The sequence below is a fragment of the Gymnodraco acuticeps genome, unplaced genomic scaffold, assembly GCF_902827175.1.
Source record: "Gymnodraco acuticeps unplaced genomic scaffold, fGymAcu1.1, whole genome shotgun sequence".
Classification (NCBI taxonomy): domain Eukaryota; kingdom Metazoa; phylum Chordata; class Actinopteri; order Perciformes; family Bathydraconidae; genus Gymnodraco; species Gymnodraco acuticeps.
In genome coordinates this window covers 94,638-112,486 of record NW_022990508.1, presented here as the reverse complement: position 1 = coordinate 112,486, position 17,849 = coordinate 94,638, and the positions used below count along the sequence as shown (strand labels likewise).

At 39.6% G+C, this 17,849-nt stretch overlaps 1 protein-coding gene across 7 annotated transcripts in view; it reads right to left on the bottom strand.

Moving 5' to 3' along the window:
- The window catches only part of add2 (adducin 2 (beta)), a 34,870-nt gene that overhangs the window by 5,034 nt on the left and 11,987 nt on the right, over positions 1 to 17,849 (bottom strand). For all 7 annotated transcript variants that reach the window (XM_034226932.1, XM_034226936.1, XM_034226939.1 and 4 more), the window contains exons 2-12: positions 16,057 to 16,254; positions 13,663 to 13,804; positions 12,963 to 13,114; positions 12,153 to 12,233; positions 11,792 to 11,941; positions 11,116 to 11,259; positions 10,485 to 10,583; positions 6,786 to 6,962; positions 4,196 to 4,441; positions 1,394 to 1,507; positions 53 to 139 (exon numbers count right to left, since the gene is read on the bottom strand). In XM_034226932.1, the coding sequence (XP_034082823.1) occupies positions 53 to 139; positions 1,394 to 1,507; positions 4,196 to 4,441; positions 6,786 to 6,962; positions 10,485 to 10,583; positions 11,116 to 11,259; positions 11,792 to 11,941; positions 12,153 to 12,233; positions 12,963 to 13,114; positions 13,663 to 13,804; positions 16,057 to 16,203 (1,539 nt within the window). In that variant the 5' untranslated portion in view covers positions 16,204 to 16,254. The remainder of the gene's footprint in view (positions 1 to 52; positions 140 to 1,393; positions 1,508 to 4,195; positions 4,442 to 6,785; positions 6,963 to 10,484; positions 10,584 to 11,115; positions 11,260 to 11,791; positions 11,942 to 12,152; positions 12,234 to 12,962; positions 13,115 to 13,662; positions 13,805 to 16,056; positions 16,255 to 17,849) is intronic.

Sequence of the window (17,849 nt, the reverse complement as noted above, 5' to 3'; positions counted from 1 at the left end):
AATACGACAGCTGAGGGAGGAGCACTCAGAGAGGAGATGGTCTGCAGTTTACCGGAGGACTGTCGACCGTTATAACGCTGGCGAGGACTTGAGACTGCGGTCCAGCCGTCTTCATGTCCTGGCGATTCTGCTGTCGGATCTGAGGAGAGGAACAAAAAGTCTCGTTTGTTTCACATAGATAGTATGCAAAAATAGACCAGAAGACAACTTTGCAACTATATTACATGAGAGAGAAGCATAGACAAGTTTGAGAGGATCTAAAGTTGCAAATAAACTCAAACTGCACACTGCCTAACTTGCAAAAAACGGAATATTTATTTACAACATTTCAGTTTGAGAGCTTAATCAGGCAATGGTTAGTTACAACTGTAGTAGAATAAAATAAGTATCAGTGTTTTAGTAGCAAATGTCAAAGGTTACACACACTGCCCGACAACACAACTGTTGTATTAAAACAAACTGTAAGAGGATAGTAGGAACATGTCACTGTGACACTGATAGCAATAGATATGAGGCATTAAAAGAAGACCAGTACCAGGGGCGGACTGGCCATCGGGACGAATCCCGATGGGCCGGTACTGAAGTGGGCCGGCGGTACCGAAGTGGGCCGTACGAGAGTCCCGGGCTGGTTTGTAGTCCCAGTCCGCCCCTGACCAGTACTGAGTATAAGCAGTCAATAAACCCCGCTGGCTGCACCTGAATCCACCTGGTTTATTCTTGATCTGAGAGTCGTGTTCTTCTCCACAACACATTAACAAGCCATCTTTAATATTGTGTGGCTTTTTTAGATGATCAACCTGATACAACTAGCCTTCATGTCCTATTATATTTGTATTTATTTACTTACTTTATCTCTTCTGGAGGCTTACATTGTACACGATGCCATGCCTATCACCCACAACATTTCCAATTTGCAATAAAATGCATGATTATCATATAATTTTAACGTCCCAAAGGTTCAACTTCATAGTGCAAAATTGTTTTTTTGTATGTGCAATTTAAACTCTGGGGCTTTAAACAGTAATTTTCTAAGAATCTTCTTTCTTAATCTGAGCAATTTGAGTGTTTTATGTTTGTTTTTAAAGGTTCCAAGTCATGGCCATTTCCACTGATCATAATTCCATTGTTGAGGTATACTAGAATAGATTTACATTGTGCAATTTTCCAAACTCACATTGGTTTCTCATACAGCATCTCTGTATAGTATGTGTATTCACTCTGTCCTAAACGGCTTGTTGGAGCTCCTGCCCAAAGATCCATGTCATCACGGAAATAAATGTGTAAATAGGGAGTGTGATGTTTCAGTTGATTCAGACTTGCAAGTCAAGATTCTTGCAGTTTGCAGGGTTACATTAGCCAAGTCTGAAAAGATAGGAACTATTGAAAACGTCACCTTGTTTCGTGTGGCGATCACCTCCTGAGGGTTGGTGAAAAGAGGCACAAACTGGTTGGTCTCCATCTTGATGGCCGTGCTTCCAGATTGTGTTATCTCTTCGGACTTCAACCACTAAAGAAAGACATACAAAATAATATATCATAATCCACTTAAAATAACCAAATGGGCAAAGGTTTAGGACTCAACGTGTCCAAAGTGTAAAGGATCCAGTCTGTGTGATTTAGTGTAAAGTCAATGTCTGCCAGTAATAGAAAAAATAAGAACAAAATATCCTGTTAGTCACACGAGACGCACTTTCTTGAAATAAAGAGACGAATTACTTAGTAATTAAAATTATTTCCATTAACAAGTGTCTACAAAAAATGACTTAGCATGACAAAATAATAACTTAGTTTCATAAAATAATGCTTTATGAAAGATTCTCAGTATTTTGAGATATGTAAATCTTTATAATAAGAAACGTTCTTTTGATTTTGCAATATTAAGTAATTACTTTGAGATATCAAGTCATGATATCATCACGTTGGCGTACATCATTTAGTCATTTGCTTGCTTAAAAAACGATTTTAACCCCTTAGAAAGTATGTTTTTTAAGCTTTGAAAATGTGGATGTTTTTCCACCAGAGGGCAGACTCTGATCCTCACAGAGCAGCGGCTCTCCTCTGCAATGCAGAGAGAGGAGAGAGGGAGGAGGGAGGAAACAGAGAGGGGGAGACAAGCTCCTCCCACTGATGTAAGAGAACCAGCCTCATATTGTTTTTGTCTCAACAGGACTCATCACTGCAGCTCTGCCTCATGTATTCTCCAAGGTACACAGGAATACATGCTCTACAGTGCAAATCAACACCCATCAGAGTCAGAGAGAACAGTGTTGGTCTTGGATACAGAAACTCGTCGAATGAACATTTCATGTAACCAATTTATTTTCAAATCATCAGAAAGATGTTAAGTTAACTGCTCTGTTTCTCCTCCTTGCATCAGCCATGATCGCCAAGCTTGTTCCCTTCAATCACTTGAATCCCCCTCTGATCCCTCAGCTCTATCTCCTTCTTTAAACCTTCATGTCATTAGAGAGTCTTCATCTCCAACTTTGAAAGGAAACATCACACACAATCAATCAATCAATCAATCAATCAATAAGCCAGGTGTCAGAATATATCTCTACAACTATTTTGATAACAGGTCAAATACTGAGTTATTTGTAAAGCAAAGATTGTAGAAAATGCTGCTTTCAGCTTCTGAAATACAGATATCTTAGTATATTATTTTGAAATGAAGATATTTTGGTTTCCGATAGACAAAACAAGACCTCGCCTTGGACTTTTAAAAACTGGGAAGAATAAAAGTCACTATTTTCTGACAATTAGGTCGATAATTTATTCAGTTAGAAAATAATCTTCAAATTAACCAATCAGGGGATTAATGGTGAGTTTGAGCACTACTTGCAGCATTCATTAGAACTTTGTCTTTTCAAAAAATATATAAATTCACAAAAATTGAGCTCAGATGTTGCCAATGATATTTTTATACCAACTGATAAACCCATTAATTTAAAAATACAATCAGTAGATGCCTGGATGATTATAGTAATCCTTAGTCTCAGCTATAGTCGGCACTAAATTGTGGATGTTGCAATAACCTTACAGATAATGCATGTTTTAGCGCTCCAGCCTGGACCGTTATTTTCTAAGTCTGGTCATCAATTTTCCTTTAGACAATTTTTGAACTCCCTCCATATTGTGATTTGTTCAATACATCCGGATATGGCAAAAGTACACACATCCTTTACTCGAGTAGAAGTACAGATACTCGTGTTTAAAAATACTCCTGTAAAAGTAGAAGTACTGACTAAACCTCTTTACTCAAGTAAAAGTAAAGAAGTATGGGCTTCGAAGTGTACTTAAATAAAAAGTACCCATAACTAGAAGCTGTTTTAAAGAGTACCTGACCTCCCTTTATATTAATAGAACAATAATGTCGTTGTTAGCTAATGAATGTTTCCATGCTGAACAACGGCAACATGACAACGTTTCCATTGGTCCCTCTTCTTTAGAGAAGACCAGGAAATTATGGATACACGGATCGTGTTCAAATCAATAGGCACGCAATGACTCTAAAGAATAATGATCACGCACCAAACACACATTCAGACTAAAGGAACCAGCTGTTTGGGAAATGTGAGAAGTAGAAAGTACAGGTATTTGAGTTCAACATGTAAGAAGTAGAAAGTACAGGTATTTGAGTTCAACATGTAAGAAGTAGAAAGTACAGGTATTTGTGTTCAACATGTAAGAAGTAGAAAGTACAGGTATTTGAGTTCAACATGTAAGAAGTAGAAAGTACAGGTATTTGTGTTCAACATGTAAGAAGTAGAAAGTACAGGTATTTGTGTTCAACATGTAAGAAGTAGAAAGTACAGGTATTTGTGTTCAACATGTAAGAAGTAGAAAGTACAGGTATTTGTGTTCAACATGTAAGAAGTAGAAAGTACAGGTATTTGAGTTCAACATGTAAGAAGTAGAAAGTACAGGTATTTGAGTTCAACATGTAAGAAGTAGAAAGTACAGGTATTTGAGTTCAACATGTAAGAAGTAGAAAGTACAGGTATTTGAGTTCAACATGTAAGAAGTAGAAAGTACAGGTATTTGAGTTCAACATGTAAGAAGTCAAAGTAAAAAGTAATCAGAAAAATAAGTAGTGGAGTAAATTACTGATACCAGAAATATGTACTTAAGTACAGTAACAAAGTATTTGTACTCCACTACTTCCCACCTCTGATTAAATCAAAAGTACACTCACAGTGGTGCGCTGCCCCGGGCTGTTCAGCTCCTGGTTGACTTTCTGGTAGCTGTTGGGGGTGTTGAGCCAGCGGGTCCTCTCCTGCTGCTGCCTCTGGGCGAACGGGTGCTGCCTCAGAGCCGGGTGCACCCCGTCGTCATCGAACTGGTGGTGAGCAGTCGCTGTGGCCGGCACCTCCACATCCCTCCTTGTCCGCGAACGCTCCAGCAGCACCGGGAAGCGGTAAGCGTATCCTGTACGGTAGCCCTGGAGGACAAGAGGAGGCACAAGATTCAGACTAACTGACTCAGATGCACCATTTGGAAAAAATAACTACTTGTGATTATTTCAAAGTGAAAGTCAACTTTATTGTCAATCTTTCAGTTTGTGTGTACAGACAGAGAGATTGACTGATATTGCAAATGTGCATCTAATTCCTAATATTGGTGGGATTGATTGTTTTTAAATTATCATTCTGATTATCATTAAAAAATACATTAAAAGGATCATGGTGTGATTATTTAAGAGGATCTTCTCATCAATGCTTCGTCATTAGTATTGGTACCTTAAGACATATTTATAATATCAGCCACTTTTCTAATGCATACAAAATACACTTACTGTACCAGATAATGTCAAGCTGTCATCAATCAGGGGACAACAATTATACTGAGACTTTAACTTAATTAAAAGTAGTCTTATAATCCAACACACTATTTGTCAAAAGCTTGCTTATGTTTCCTTACAGTCGGATAGCTGTCCATTATGTGTGGTCTGATGAATTCACAACATTTTGACTTTTGGATTGAGGTCGAAGACCACAGAAACGAGGGTATGCACTGTGTGTGTGTGTGTGTGTGTGTGTGTGTGTGTGTGTGTGTGTGTGTGTGTGTGTGTGTGTGTGTGTGTGTGTGTGTGTGTGTGTGTGTGTGTGTGTGTGAGTTCTTAAATAATGTATATATAGGACAAGCTTAAATTATGCAGTTATAAGGACATGTGAGGAAAGATGAACGGAGACCTTGTGTTACATTTTCATGTCAACACATAAAACATCTTGCCCCTTATGGTTTTAAATCCGTCTAAATGTTGGACAGATTGTTCAGAAAAGGTTCGGTTAATGTGATCTTTGCATGGCATTTAAAGGAATATATAACGTTTTAGGAATTAGGCACATTCACTTTCTAGAACAACAGCCCCTCTTACACTGAACTTAATTACACACTTTATCTTGTTTGTTTCACCCCGACAAAAACTCAAGACACCCTGTTTTCTGATTTTAAATTATAAAATAAGGTTGTAGACATTGTTTGGGAGCTTTAGCAGAGCGGAAGCTTTTGTTACTTTCAGACAGAGCCAGGCTAGATGTTTCCCCGTGTGTCCAGTCTTTAGTCACTTTAATTCGTTTCAGTACTTTGGTAGCCTTTGTGTAGTAAAGTGTAAGAAATCATATCTACTGATGTGAACTGAACATTAAATGCTGCCGCTTTACATTAAAAGCTTTGCAAACCGCAGGAAAGCTTTTAGGCTTTTATTGTGGAGCAGCTTCAGGAAATGGAGCAGAATTTGACTTTGGATTTATTCTGAGTTCACATGATTGTGTTAAATAAAAAAATGATGTGCATTGACCATATAGCAACGTATTGATCACATTTAGGTTGAATTACCTTAAAGGACTTTAGTTGATGTGAGGGTATAATATTTCTTTGTCTATTCAGGCATTTTCATATTGTCTAGTCATTATATTTCTGCATGTCATAGTTAGGGTGGCCACCTCATTATTGCTCTGTAGCAGGACAGCTGGCTTCATTTTGCGGGACACTGCGAGAGGAGTTACTAAGATAAGGGTTTATAAATGTTTATTTTGATATCAGATGGAATACCTATCCGCTGTGGTGCAGCATTTTTGATCTGCTTTAAAACGCAGTGGGCTTTGTGAAACGTTCAAGGTAACAGCACTGGACCTATTCCATTTTATAAATATAATGAATTGATAATAAAAGAGTAATATTTTGGTTGATGTCGTAATAGAAGAATATTACTCGAGAGAATCAGACCAATGTTCTCAAGGCAGAAAGATGCAATGCTCATTTACAGTAAACACAGGAAACTCTATATAAAAGACCTAGGGACATTTAGCTGCTAATGTTAAATGAAACTTGGTCTACACAGAAGGATACTTTGTCAGTGAAACAGTCTTTATGTTGCAGTAGAGGAGTGCGGAGAGAAAGAGCTGCAGGGTGAATCAGCAAACCTCCCACACAGCACAAGAGGTAACTTTGTTTTATAACCTTATTTTATTGTAGAAAGATGTTATTGTCTTCAATCACTTATTAACGTTTATAGTTTTTACCACATTAATGGTATTACAGCCTTTAACTCAATGTTATTACACGTAATAATTGTTTTTACCTTGCTCATGTTAAAGCTTGAATTGTCTTTTATTACTTTACAGTCCTATATTTTTATTTTTTATAATTTTACACCATTAAATATATTTATTTGTATTTAACTGAACTACATGTGTAAAGAAAGTAACTTTTTTTAATGTATAATACATGTATTAATCTTCACTTGACACATGTCACAGTATGTTTATTTGAGTTCAGCCTACCAGGTTATCCATGGTTCTCATGAGGGCCTCGAACTCGTGTTCCCCGATGCGGGTCTTGGTCAGCGGTCCGAAGGTGGACCCGGCCCAGCCCACGGTGCCGGCCACGCTGGGTTTATGGACGCTCCGATCCAGCATGATCAGGTTCTGTTCTCCACCAGCACAGCACAGAGCTGACACCTACAATACAATAATAAAACACATTAAAGGTCCCCTATTATACTCTTTTTCATCAATATATCATAGGTCTCAGATACAGAACATGTGTCTGAAGTGTTTGGCTCCAAACACCAAACAGATAATTGCAGCATTACCCATAATCCCCTCTGTTTCAGCCCTGTTTCCAAAGAGCTGATTCTCTGTCTGTTACTTTAGATGAAAATAAGGAGCCCCTCCCCACGCCCCTCTGAGAGAGATTTGGTTACAAAGAACACAATGGTGCTCTAGGAGGAGATTCAGGTGATAAGGTGTGTGGGGGGGGGGGGGGGGGGGGGGGGGGGGGGGTTACCTTGGTTGGTGATTGGCTAATGGTTACACAAGACAACACATCGTTATGACATCACAAAGTGGCCAAAATTCGATCAGCTCATTTTCAGACAGGTTTTTATAGAAATGGATCAGGACAAAAAGTGAGAGAATCTTTGTTCCTGAAACTTTCAGAATCTCTTTACACAGAGGGGACACATGTTGATGTAGAAGAGACATGAAGAAGAGGGGGCACATGTTGATGTAGAAGAGACATGAGGAAGAGGGGACACATGTTGATGTAGAAGAGACATGAAGAAGAGGGGACACATGTTGATGTAGAAGAGACATGGAGAAGAGGGGACACATGTTGATGTAGAAGAGACATGGAGAAGAGGGGACACATGTTGATGTAGAAGAGACATGAAGAAGAGGGGACACATGGTGATGTAGAAGAGACATGAAGAAGAGGGGACACATGTTGATGTAGAAGAGACATGAAGAAGAGGGGACACATGTTGATGTAGAAGAGACATGAAGAAGAGGGGACACATGTTGATGTAGAAGAGACATGAAGAAGAGGGGACACATGTTGATGTAGAAGAGACATGAAGAAGAGGGGACACATGTTGATGTAGAAGAGACATGAAGAAGAGGGGACACATGTTGATGTAGAAGAGACATGAAGAAGAGGGGACACATGTTGATGTAGAAGAGACATGAAGAAGAGGGGACACATGTTGATGTAGAGGAGACATGAAGAAGAGGGGACACATGTTGATGTAGAAGAGACATGAAGAAGAGGGGACACATGTTGATGTAGAGGAGACATGAAGAAGAGGGGACACATGTTGATGTAGAAGAGACATGAAGAAGAGGGACACATGTTGATGTAGAGGAGACATGAAGAAGAGGGGACACATGTTGATGTAGAAGAGACATGAAGAAGAGGGGACACATGTTGATGTAGAGGAGACATGAAGAAGAGGGGACACATGTTGATGTAGAGGAGACATGAAGAAGAGGGGACACATGTTGATGTAGAAGAGACATGAAGAAGAGGGGACACATGTTGATGTAGAAGAGACATGAAGAAGAGGGGACACGTGTTGATGTAGAAGAGACATGAAGAAGAGGGGACACATGTTGATGTAGAAGAGACATGAAGAAGAGGGGACACATGTTGATGTAGAAGAGACATGAAGAAGAGGGAACACATGTTGATGTAGAAGAGACATGAAGAAGAGGGGACACGTGTTGATGTAGAAGAGACATGAAGAAGAGGGGACACATGTTGATGTAGAAGAGACATGAAGAAGAGGGGACACATGTTGATGTAGAAGAGACATGAAGAAGAGGGGACACGTGTTGATGTAGAAGAGACATGAAGAAGAGGGGACACATGTTGATGTGGAAGAGACATGAAGAAGAGGGGACACATGTTGATGTAGAAGAGACATGAACAAGTGGATTTTGCATAATAGGTGACCTTTAAAAACAAGCTGCAGCTTCTCTTAGGTCCTAATTCTGGAAAAGGTTAACGAGCACATTTTCACATTTTGTCTTTTCTAAAAAAGGTTTTACTTTTTGAGTATTGTGATCATGGAAACAAATCTACAGTATGCCAGAATCGATTTCAAATACATCATTAATTTATTAAACGTACTTCTTTTATAAGAAAATAATGCAGTAGATTAGAATGTAATTTAACTGAATAACAATAAAAAGAAAATGTAAATGAGATAAGTGCATTCAATAATACTGAATACAAAGTACACACACATATATACAGTAAATATAACATTATATATGAATAAATAATATAAATACATTGTAAAAACAAAATAAATAAAATCAGTTTGTCATAATCTTCAACAACCTACTGAAATCTACTAAACATCATTTTTAATACATAAAATAAATAATATATAATAACAACTAAATAAATAAGATAACATATGTATTCAACATTTTCTAATCTACACTATATTCAGCATATTCCAGACAGCAAATCAGCTTAAATGAGGGAATAGGCACTTTTATTTGGGACTTAATCTGCAGTCCTGTGCCTTTTTATGCCAATCGGCACATAGTTTACCTGCAATTATGATTATCTGCCACACTGTGTTAATGTACAAGGATGTACTCTTCCAACATGAGAGTAACATGATAACAAAGGTATCCCAACTGTAGCTGTGTACATGGCAGGATGTGTGGTTACCTAGAAGAGCATCAGGACGGTTTTAGGCATATGATAGCTATGTGATTAACATGATGATTCAGCCTCTATGGAGATAGACATATGACAAGCATGCTCATTTCTGACGTGGAGCTAATCTGAAGTAAACATTGAATACTGCTTTCTATTCCTCCATCTTGTGACTGTGTGACTCCCTCTCTTGGATATCAGCATGTGAAGGACACTGTTCAGGAACTAGTTGATGCTCTGTATGTGATGACTACTTCCATTCTGGAGAGGATCACAAATACATGGATCCTGATATTGAAGCTCGAACCGGTGACCAGTGATATTTTCCTAACATGAACACATTACATGTCATTTGTTAGATGCTTTTATCCAAAGCGACTTAGATACATTCAGTACAGTGGACAATCCCCACAGGAGCAATTTGGGGTGAAGTGTCTCAGGGACACAACGACATGCTGACTGCAGTGGGACTCGAACTTGCTATCCCCTGATTCGAAGTCCAGCACACTTCCCACTGAGCCACAGCCTCCCAGAATACAGTTTGGAACAATTCTGCGCTTTTAGAACACGTCATAAATCTGACGTAGACTTCTTAGGACCTTTCTCAAGATTTCATTTAAGTGCAATATTGGTGAATGAGGCCCAACGACCTTATAGCCACACTGCTGCTCCTGTAGGATTACTGCAGTGTGTGTTTGGCACGAGACTCTGCTCTCTGTACGGGACTGCAGAGCTGCTGGCTGCGTTACAGGGAAAGAGAACTGAGAGAAGGGCAAAAAATGATGCATCAACAATATTATCACATGCCAGCTCACTTTCCCTCTCACACACACCCACTTACATGCAGTGGCAGCTCTCTAGTCAGCTGTTAGTCAGTGCTGTGTGTGTGTGTGTGTGTGTGTGTGTGTGTGTGTGTGTGTGTGTGTGTGTGTGTGTGTGTGTGTGTGTGTGTGTGTGTGTGTGTGTGTGTGTGTGTGTGTGTGTGTGTGTGTGTGTGTGTGTGTGTGTGTGTGTGTGTGTGTGTATACCTGGATCTGGCAGGCAGCCTGAATGTGAAAGATGGTGTAGAAGGCCTCCTCTACAGACTCCCCCAGAGCCACGATGCCGTGATTCCTCAGCACCAGAACCTACACATAACAGAAATGTAGTATTATTTCATGTTTGAAGATCAAATAAAGGTTTGTTAAATTGAGCTGAATGTCTGTCGTGAAGTCATAACACAAAAAGGAAAAATATTCAATTTAGTTTTGACTTCCCAAGACTACAGATGGACATTAACATTAACATATAGTTGGTGAATAACTTAATAGTTCTATGCAGGTCTCGAACAAAAATAGCTGCCCAACATTACAATTTTTACTTTGAATGAGAACTTTACTAATGGAGCTTCAAACTATGAGGTACATCCCTTCATTTATTCGATTATACAACAGCTGTATGTAATGGAGAAATGCAACCGTAGTATTATAAGACACACTAAGACCGACTCCTAATTTAGTCTCCAAGCAGCAGCAGCTTCAATAATTAATCCAGTGAGGAGATCACATCACCTTGAGTCTGAGCTTCATTCATTCATGAAGATGAACAACCCACATGGGAACCTGAGGCAACGATCCATGTGTTTCAGACTAAATGTCTTTGCTCTTGTGTTGCGCTCACCTTACAGGTCGGACCGAGGCTCTTCTGCAGCTCCACCCTGTCCTCCTCCTCCTCCATCACCCCGTTGTAGTCGTAATACGCCACATCGCCGACCAGCAGAGCCTCGTGGGACAGTGGCAGCAGGCCGGACTTCATCGAGGAAACCTGGTTAGAAAAGGTCATAACAACAAGCTCATGTTCACAGTGTCACAAAGTGCTTTACAAGCAAATCCCTGCTGGACAATGATATCATGTTATCAGACCGAACGGAACAAGGAGACGCTGCAAATGTTACAATGCTAATATGAAATTACATCCAACTTTATAATAAGATAAGATATACACATGCTTGCAAGAGTCTGCCACCTAGCCGACGCCATCGTAATATGTAGTTTAGATGGTAGGCTTATTCTACTGTAATGATCAATTCAGTAAAGTCACTATCAAAGCACCCAAGGAAGAACCCTACTGTATATTCCCTTATAGTCATACATTATCAAAGCTGTTAGCTGTTAGCAGCTAATGCATCCAAGCTCTATTCAGTTACCATGATGTGTTGAAATGTAATCTTGTAACATTTAGTTTTATGGCAGTTAAGCTAATTGAAGCTAATTGAATCTGGACGTGAGCATCAGAAGTATAATGGTGTCTCCTACAGGTAAAACAGAGCTAAAGCTAACTCTGTGTAGTGACTCACAGCAGCGGTGGCCGGCGTGTGGAGGTGGAGCAGGCAGCGAACGTCAGGCCGGGCGGAGTAGATGGCCGAGTGAAGGCTGAACTCCTCCGTGTCCACGCCCAGGTTGGTGCTCCCCTTCTCCACCACCTCACCCACGATATTCACCTTCACCTGGAAGCAAGCCGTTTGAAATGCATGTGAAAAAAGCCAACCAAACCACCAAAAGATTCACTTAAATACTATTACATAGATTCAGTCCAATCTAATTCCACGCTGAAATAAACATAAGGAGGAGTAACGAGGCGTTAACCATGACTTCAGTGAAAAACATACCATTTATTTTACACATTTCCTTTACTTTTAAAGTGTGTGTGTGACTCACCAGATTGGATCCGGTCACCTCGCTGTAGGCCAGGCCGTGTGGCAGCACCAGGAAGTGTTCCTGTTCTTTACTAACACGCAGCTGTCAGGAGGAAGAGAGCATCAGTACAGACAGTACAGAGGAAGAGAAGATATCAAAACCTAAGAAAAAACTGTGTTAAGGTCAAAAGATTTCTCTCTAATTTGGCCTAAATTGCACTTGAAATACAAAAAGCACATAAACAGATAAACCAACTATTTTGCAAGAAACCATGTTACTACTGGACACCGCGCTCACCGAATAAGGAACATTTTATATGCTGTTCTCGCAACATTTCTTTTTGGCTATTCAGCTAAATGTATTTTCAGTTCACAATAACGATGTTAAGATAAAATATGGTTTTGATGTGGATGTTTATTGCTGATATAGCCTCTTTAAAACTGAGCTAAGTGAGGTGTAATGTAAATGTGTATGCCCGCGGCGCCTATGAAGATCACAAGACACTATTATAAGATAGATTATGAGGAATGCGGCCCCCTATCTGAAGCATTTGGATAGTCATCACTCCTTTAAGACTGCTGCCAACTATATCAACAAAGTCCATTATATCTCTTTCAGCATCTACTGCACCACGATCAACTCAGTTAGTCCCAGCTATGAGAGAAACTTCCAGAGAAAACTTCGGACCAAAGCGGATTTCATGTTTAGCTCCGACCACAAACAGCCAGAAAAAATATGTATTCTGAACAGGTGACTAAAAAGCCGCAGAATTAATTAAATGAAAATGAGAAAAAGATCAGGAATGAAACGTGAGAAGGAAGTGGCACTGACAGTGAGACACGTGCGGCTGATCTGGGCCCAGCCGTACAGATCGAACAGGCGATGGACGCTCGCCAGCTTGCAGCGCATCAAGCGCTCGCCCTTCACCAGGCTGCCGGGCTCCCAGATCTGAAGGTCGTTGATGGGGGTCACCATCATCATGTCTGAGGGAGAGAAGGAGAGAGTGAGGGAGAGAAGGAGAGAGGGGTGACGGTGGTCTGCAGTGGGGCTAAAATCACATCTTTTTAATCACAATTGAAATGATCTGTGTAGTAGACTATAGCCATACTTAAAATGGCTTTTCTGATCAAAAATATTTGTATTGCGTTTCAAAAATAAGTAATGTTTGCCATTTAGAAGTGGAAAGCAACATATATGCATACAAATGGGACAATGGTCTGTACTGGTTTATATGTACAAAGAGAAAAAAGAATGACCAGGAACATTGTTAAATGAATATATATGCATGTAATACATTTACATATACATATACATACATGCAGAAAATACCTATAATCATACACATCTACTGTATACATACACACATACATACGCTGCAGATAAACTATATCAAAGCAGATCGTTTTACAGAGTGTGGAATGCATTGAATGGCTTTTCATTAACATTAACATATCAGTATTTCATTTTCTAACTACCATGCTTACAGTCAGTATTTTAAAGCTGTATTAAATATTCTTTAAAGTGCACGTACTGGAAGGGGAGACGGGTAACGCGGCCGGAGAGCCGTGAGACGACATGAAGTCAGCGAGCTGCCTGAGAGCCCAGAGGTTCGAGGAGCTGCCCCCCTTCTTCATCTGCTCCTGGATCAGCACGTCCAGCTCCTCCCTGAACGACTACACACACACATAGAGATTATTATAGTATCACATATATGTAGGGTATGCAAAGTTAACACTAATCATTTAAGTTTCATAATTATACTCAATTAAAATCTCCTCCTATTTTGTTTGTGTCTACAATTTCTGCAATTCACCAATGTTTTCTTATTTTTGTTTTTCTTCTAGTTAATAGAACATTAAACAAGTGGTCAAGAGGGAAGTCCATAATTATACGTTATTATTTAAGTAAGATACAAAATTGCATGAATATCATATGTTTATAATTGTATAATTCTAGAAAATCTACCGGTCCAATGATCCCAATTGGAGGAAGATGTTGATACCACTTACTAAATACTGCTCTTTGATGCCTTCTAATATTCCTTTAACACCAGTACTGAACTCTGGAAAAACACATGTTAACTTTTGTAAAGTTTATCTAGCAGCACTTCCTTTCATCGCTTCTGAAGGCCTTGTTCTTAAGGACTTCTTTGCTGGCATCTCTGCAATTTTACAACATGAGCAAGAGTATTTCTACACAGCACAACAACTAAACGTATACAGGGAAGTGGTTACTAATACTAATCAAATAAACAATCGGCCTCCAATTTATGATATTATGGTATTATTTAGTTCACCTTGGTCAGATGACTATTGCTGCATCTGGAGTTAATTTATCGTATTCTCTCCTTAATCCATTTTTGTTTAAACTTTTAATAAAAAATAGACGTATGTGAGGGAAAGAAAAAATAAAATGGTCTTTTGAACCCTGGATTTTGAACACAGTCCCTTCACTACAGCAGTAAGGGGCAGAGATGGCACAAGTACAGACATCCTTTACTCAAGTAGAAGTACAGATACTCGTGTTTAAATATACTCCTGTTAAAGTAGAAGTACTGACTAAACTTCTTGACTCAAGTCAAAGGGCTTTGAAATGTACTTCAGTAAAAAGTACCCATAGCTAGCAGCTGTTTTAAAGAGTACCTGACCTCCCTTTATATTAATAGAACAATAATGTCATTGTTAGCTAATGAATGTTTCCATGCTGAACAACGGCAACATGACAACGTTTCCATTGGTCCCTCTTCTTTAGAGAAGACCAGGAAATGATGGATACACGGATCGTGTTCAAATCAATAGGCACGCAATGACTCTAAAGAATAATGATCACGCATCAAACACACATTCAGACTAAAGGAACCAGCTGTTTGGAAAATGAGAGAAGTAGAAAGTACAGGTATTTGAGTTCAACATGTAAGAAGTAGAAAGTTCAGGTATTTGGGTTCAACATAGAAGAAGTAGAAAGTACAGGTATGTGTGTTCAACATGTAAGAAGTAGAAAGTACAGGTATTTGGGTTCAACATGTGAGAAGTAGAAAGTACAGGTATTTGTGTTCAACATGTAAGAAGTAGAAAGTACAGGTATTTGTGTTCAACATGTAAGAAGTAGAAAGTACAGGTATTTGGGTTCAACATGTGAGAAGTAGAAAGTACAGGTATTTGTGTTCAACATGTAAGAAGTAGAAAGTACAGGTGTTTGGGTTCAACATGTGAGAAGTAGATAGTACAGGTATTTGTGTTCAATATGTAAGAAGTAGAAAGTACAGGTATTTGTGTTCAACATGTGAGAAGTAGATAGTACAGGTATTTGTGTTCAACATGTGAGAAGTAGAAAGTACAGGTATTTGTGTTCAACATGTAAGAAGTAGAAAGTACAGGTATTTGTGTTCAATATGTAAGAAGTAGAAAGTACAGGTATTTGTGTTCAACATGTGAGAAGTAGAAAGTACAGGTATTTGTGTTCAACATGTAAGAAGTAGAAAGTACAGGTGTTTGGGTTCAACATGTAAGAAGTAGAAAGTACAGGTATTTGTGTTCAACATGTAAGAAGTAGAAAGTACAGGTATTTGTGTTCAACATGTAAGAAGTAGAAAGTACAGGTGTTTGGGTTCAAAATGTTAAAGACTTGTCAGAAAAATAAGTAGTGGAGTACTGATATCAGAAAGATGTACTTAAGTACAGTAACAAAGTATTTGTACTCCACTACGTCCCACCTCTGGTAAGGGGTAAGTAAACATCTTAAATGAATGCTCTCACTTAATGCTCAGCCTCTCCACCTCGCTTCATTAGCAGCAGAAACACAGAGTCATGCACTCAGAGAGGATCCAGCCCTGACTGCGTCTCAGAGCAGATTTATTGTGATGTGAGGACATTAGAGAAGGGGAAAGACTGAGGCAATAAATCTCGCAGACACACAGCCTTCTCACCGGACTCTGGAGGAGGCTGGAGATGCGTTTCTTCTGCGGGGGTCCGGAGCCTGGGGTGGAGTGCTGTGGAGACGGGAGGCTCTCCGGGACCCCATCGCTGGGGCTGAGCTGCACCGGGGTACCACTGGGGGTCGGGGACTTACTCATCTTCTACTGTTCTGCAGTGGATGTCTTACAACCAGAGGTCAGAGGGGATACCTGCAAATAAAGAGTGTCACTGTTATACAAATGCTGCTTGAAGCTGGACTGTGGGACTTTGATATTTAAAGGTCCCCTATTATACAGTTTTTCATCAATATATCATAGTTCTCAGATATACACAGAACATGTCTCTGATTGTCTGAAACACCAAACAGATCATTGCAGCATCCCATAATCCCCTCTGTTTCAGCCCTGTTTCCCAAGTGCTGATTCTCTGTCTGTTACTTTAGATCAGTGGTTCCCAACCTTTTTTCCCAAGAGCCCCCCCAAATGACTCCTGTTGGAAGGGCCGCCCCCCCCACACACACTCGCGGGGGGGAACCGTAACAGCGGTAATTAAAGTTTAAAAGTCTCAAAAATGCTACAACTACTGTCACAAACTGGATGAATGTGAAGTATGTTGTTAAAGGAGGATGAAAGCGCAATTAAGGAGCACTATTGGAGTGACTTTGATGGTTATTGGACTCAGGATTAATTCCCGCTGTATGAAGAAATTAAAGGACGGCGCGGAAGTGGAAACAATTCACAAAGGGATTAAACTGTTTAAAACACATGCTCAAAGTAAGCCGGATTTTGCCGATGTGTTTATGTGGATTCAAAAGTCGTAAATAATCTAAATGGAGGAGACCGATCTGATCGGAGCAACTGTGACAAATAATCCAACTGAAACCGGCATGGACAATGACTATGTTTTTAAAAATGCGCTTATCCAGCAAAGCCTGGTTTGGACACTTTACGGGCAGAAGGAACATTTCTATCAAAGAAAAAATTATACATGTTTGTATTTTTATGCCTTTAATACTAACTTGAATTTTTATTCAAATGAATTAATCAATTATTTTGTATATTGTATTGTAATGAAGAGACAAGGCTTTTAGTGACAATCATGTATTGAGTTACAATTATATGTAATAAAAAATAAATAAAAAAAAGTCTAAATCTGATATTTGGCTTCAAATAATCTGAGGCCTGGCGCCCCCCCTGCGATCTTTGGCGCCCCCCAGGTTGGGAACCACTGCTTTAGATGAAAATAAGGAGCCCCTCCCCACGCCCCTCTGAGAGAGATTTGGTTAAAAAGAACACAATGGTGCTCTAGGAGGAGATTCAGGTGATATGGTGGGGGGGGGGGGTTACCTTGGTTGCTGATTGGCTAATGGTTACACAAGACAACACATCGTTATGAAATCATAAAGTGGCCAAAATCTGATCAGCTCATTTTCAGACAGGTTTTTATAGAAATGGATCAGGACAAAAAGAGAGAGAATCTTTGTTCCTGAAACTTTCAGAGTCTCTTTCCACAGAGGGGACACATGTTGATGAAGAACAGACATGAAGAAGAGGGGACACATGTTGATGTAGAAGAGACATGGAGAAGAGGGGACACATGTTGATGTAGAAGAGACATGAAGAAGAGGGGACACATGTTGATGTAGAAGAGACATGAAGAAGAGGGGACACATGTTGATGTAGAAGAGACATGAAGAAGAGGGGACACATGTTGATGTAGAAGAGACATGAAGAAGAGGGGACACATGTTGATGTAGAAGAGACATGAAGAAGAGGGGACACATGTTGATGTAGAAGAGACATGA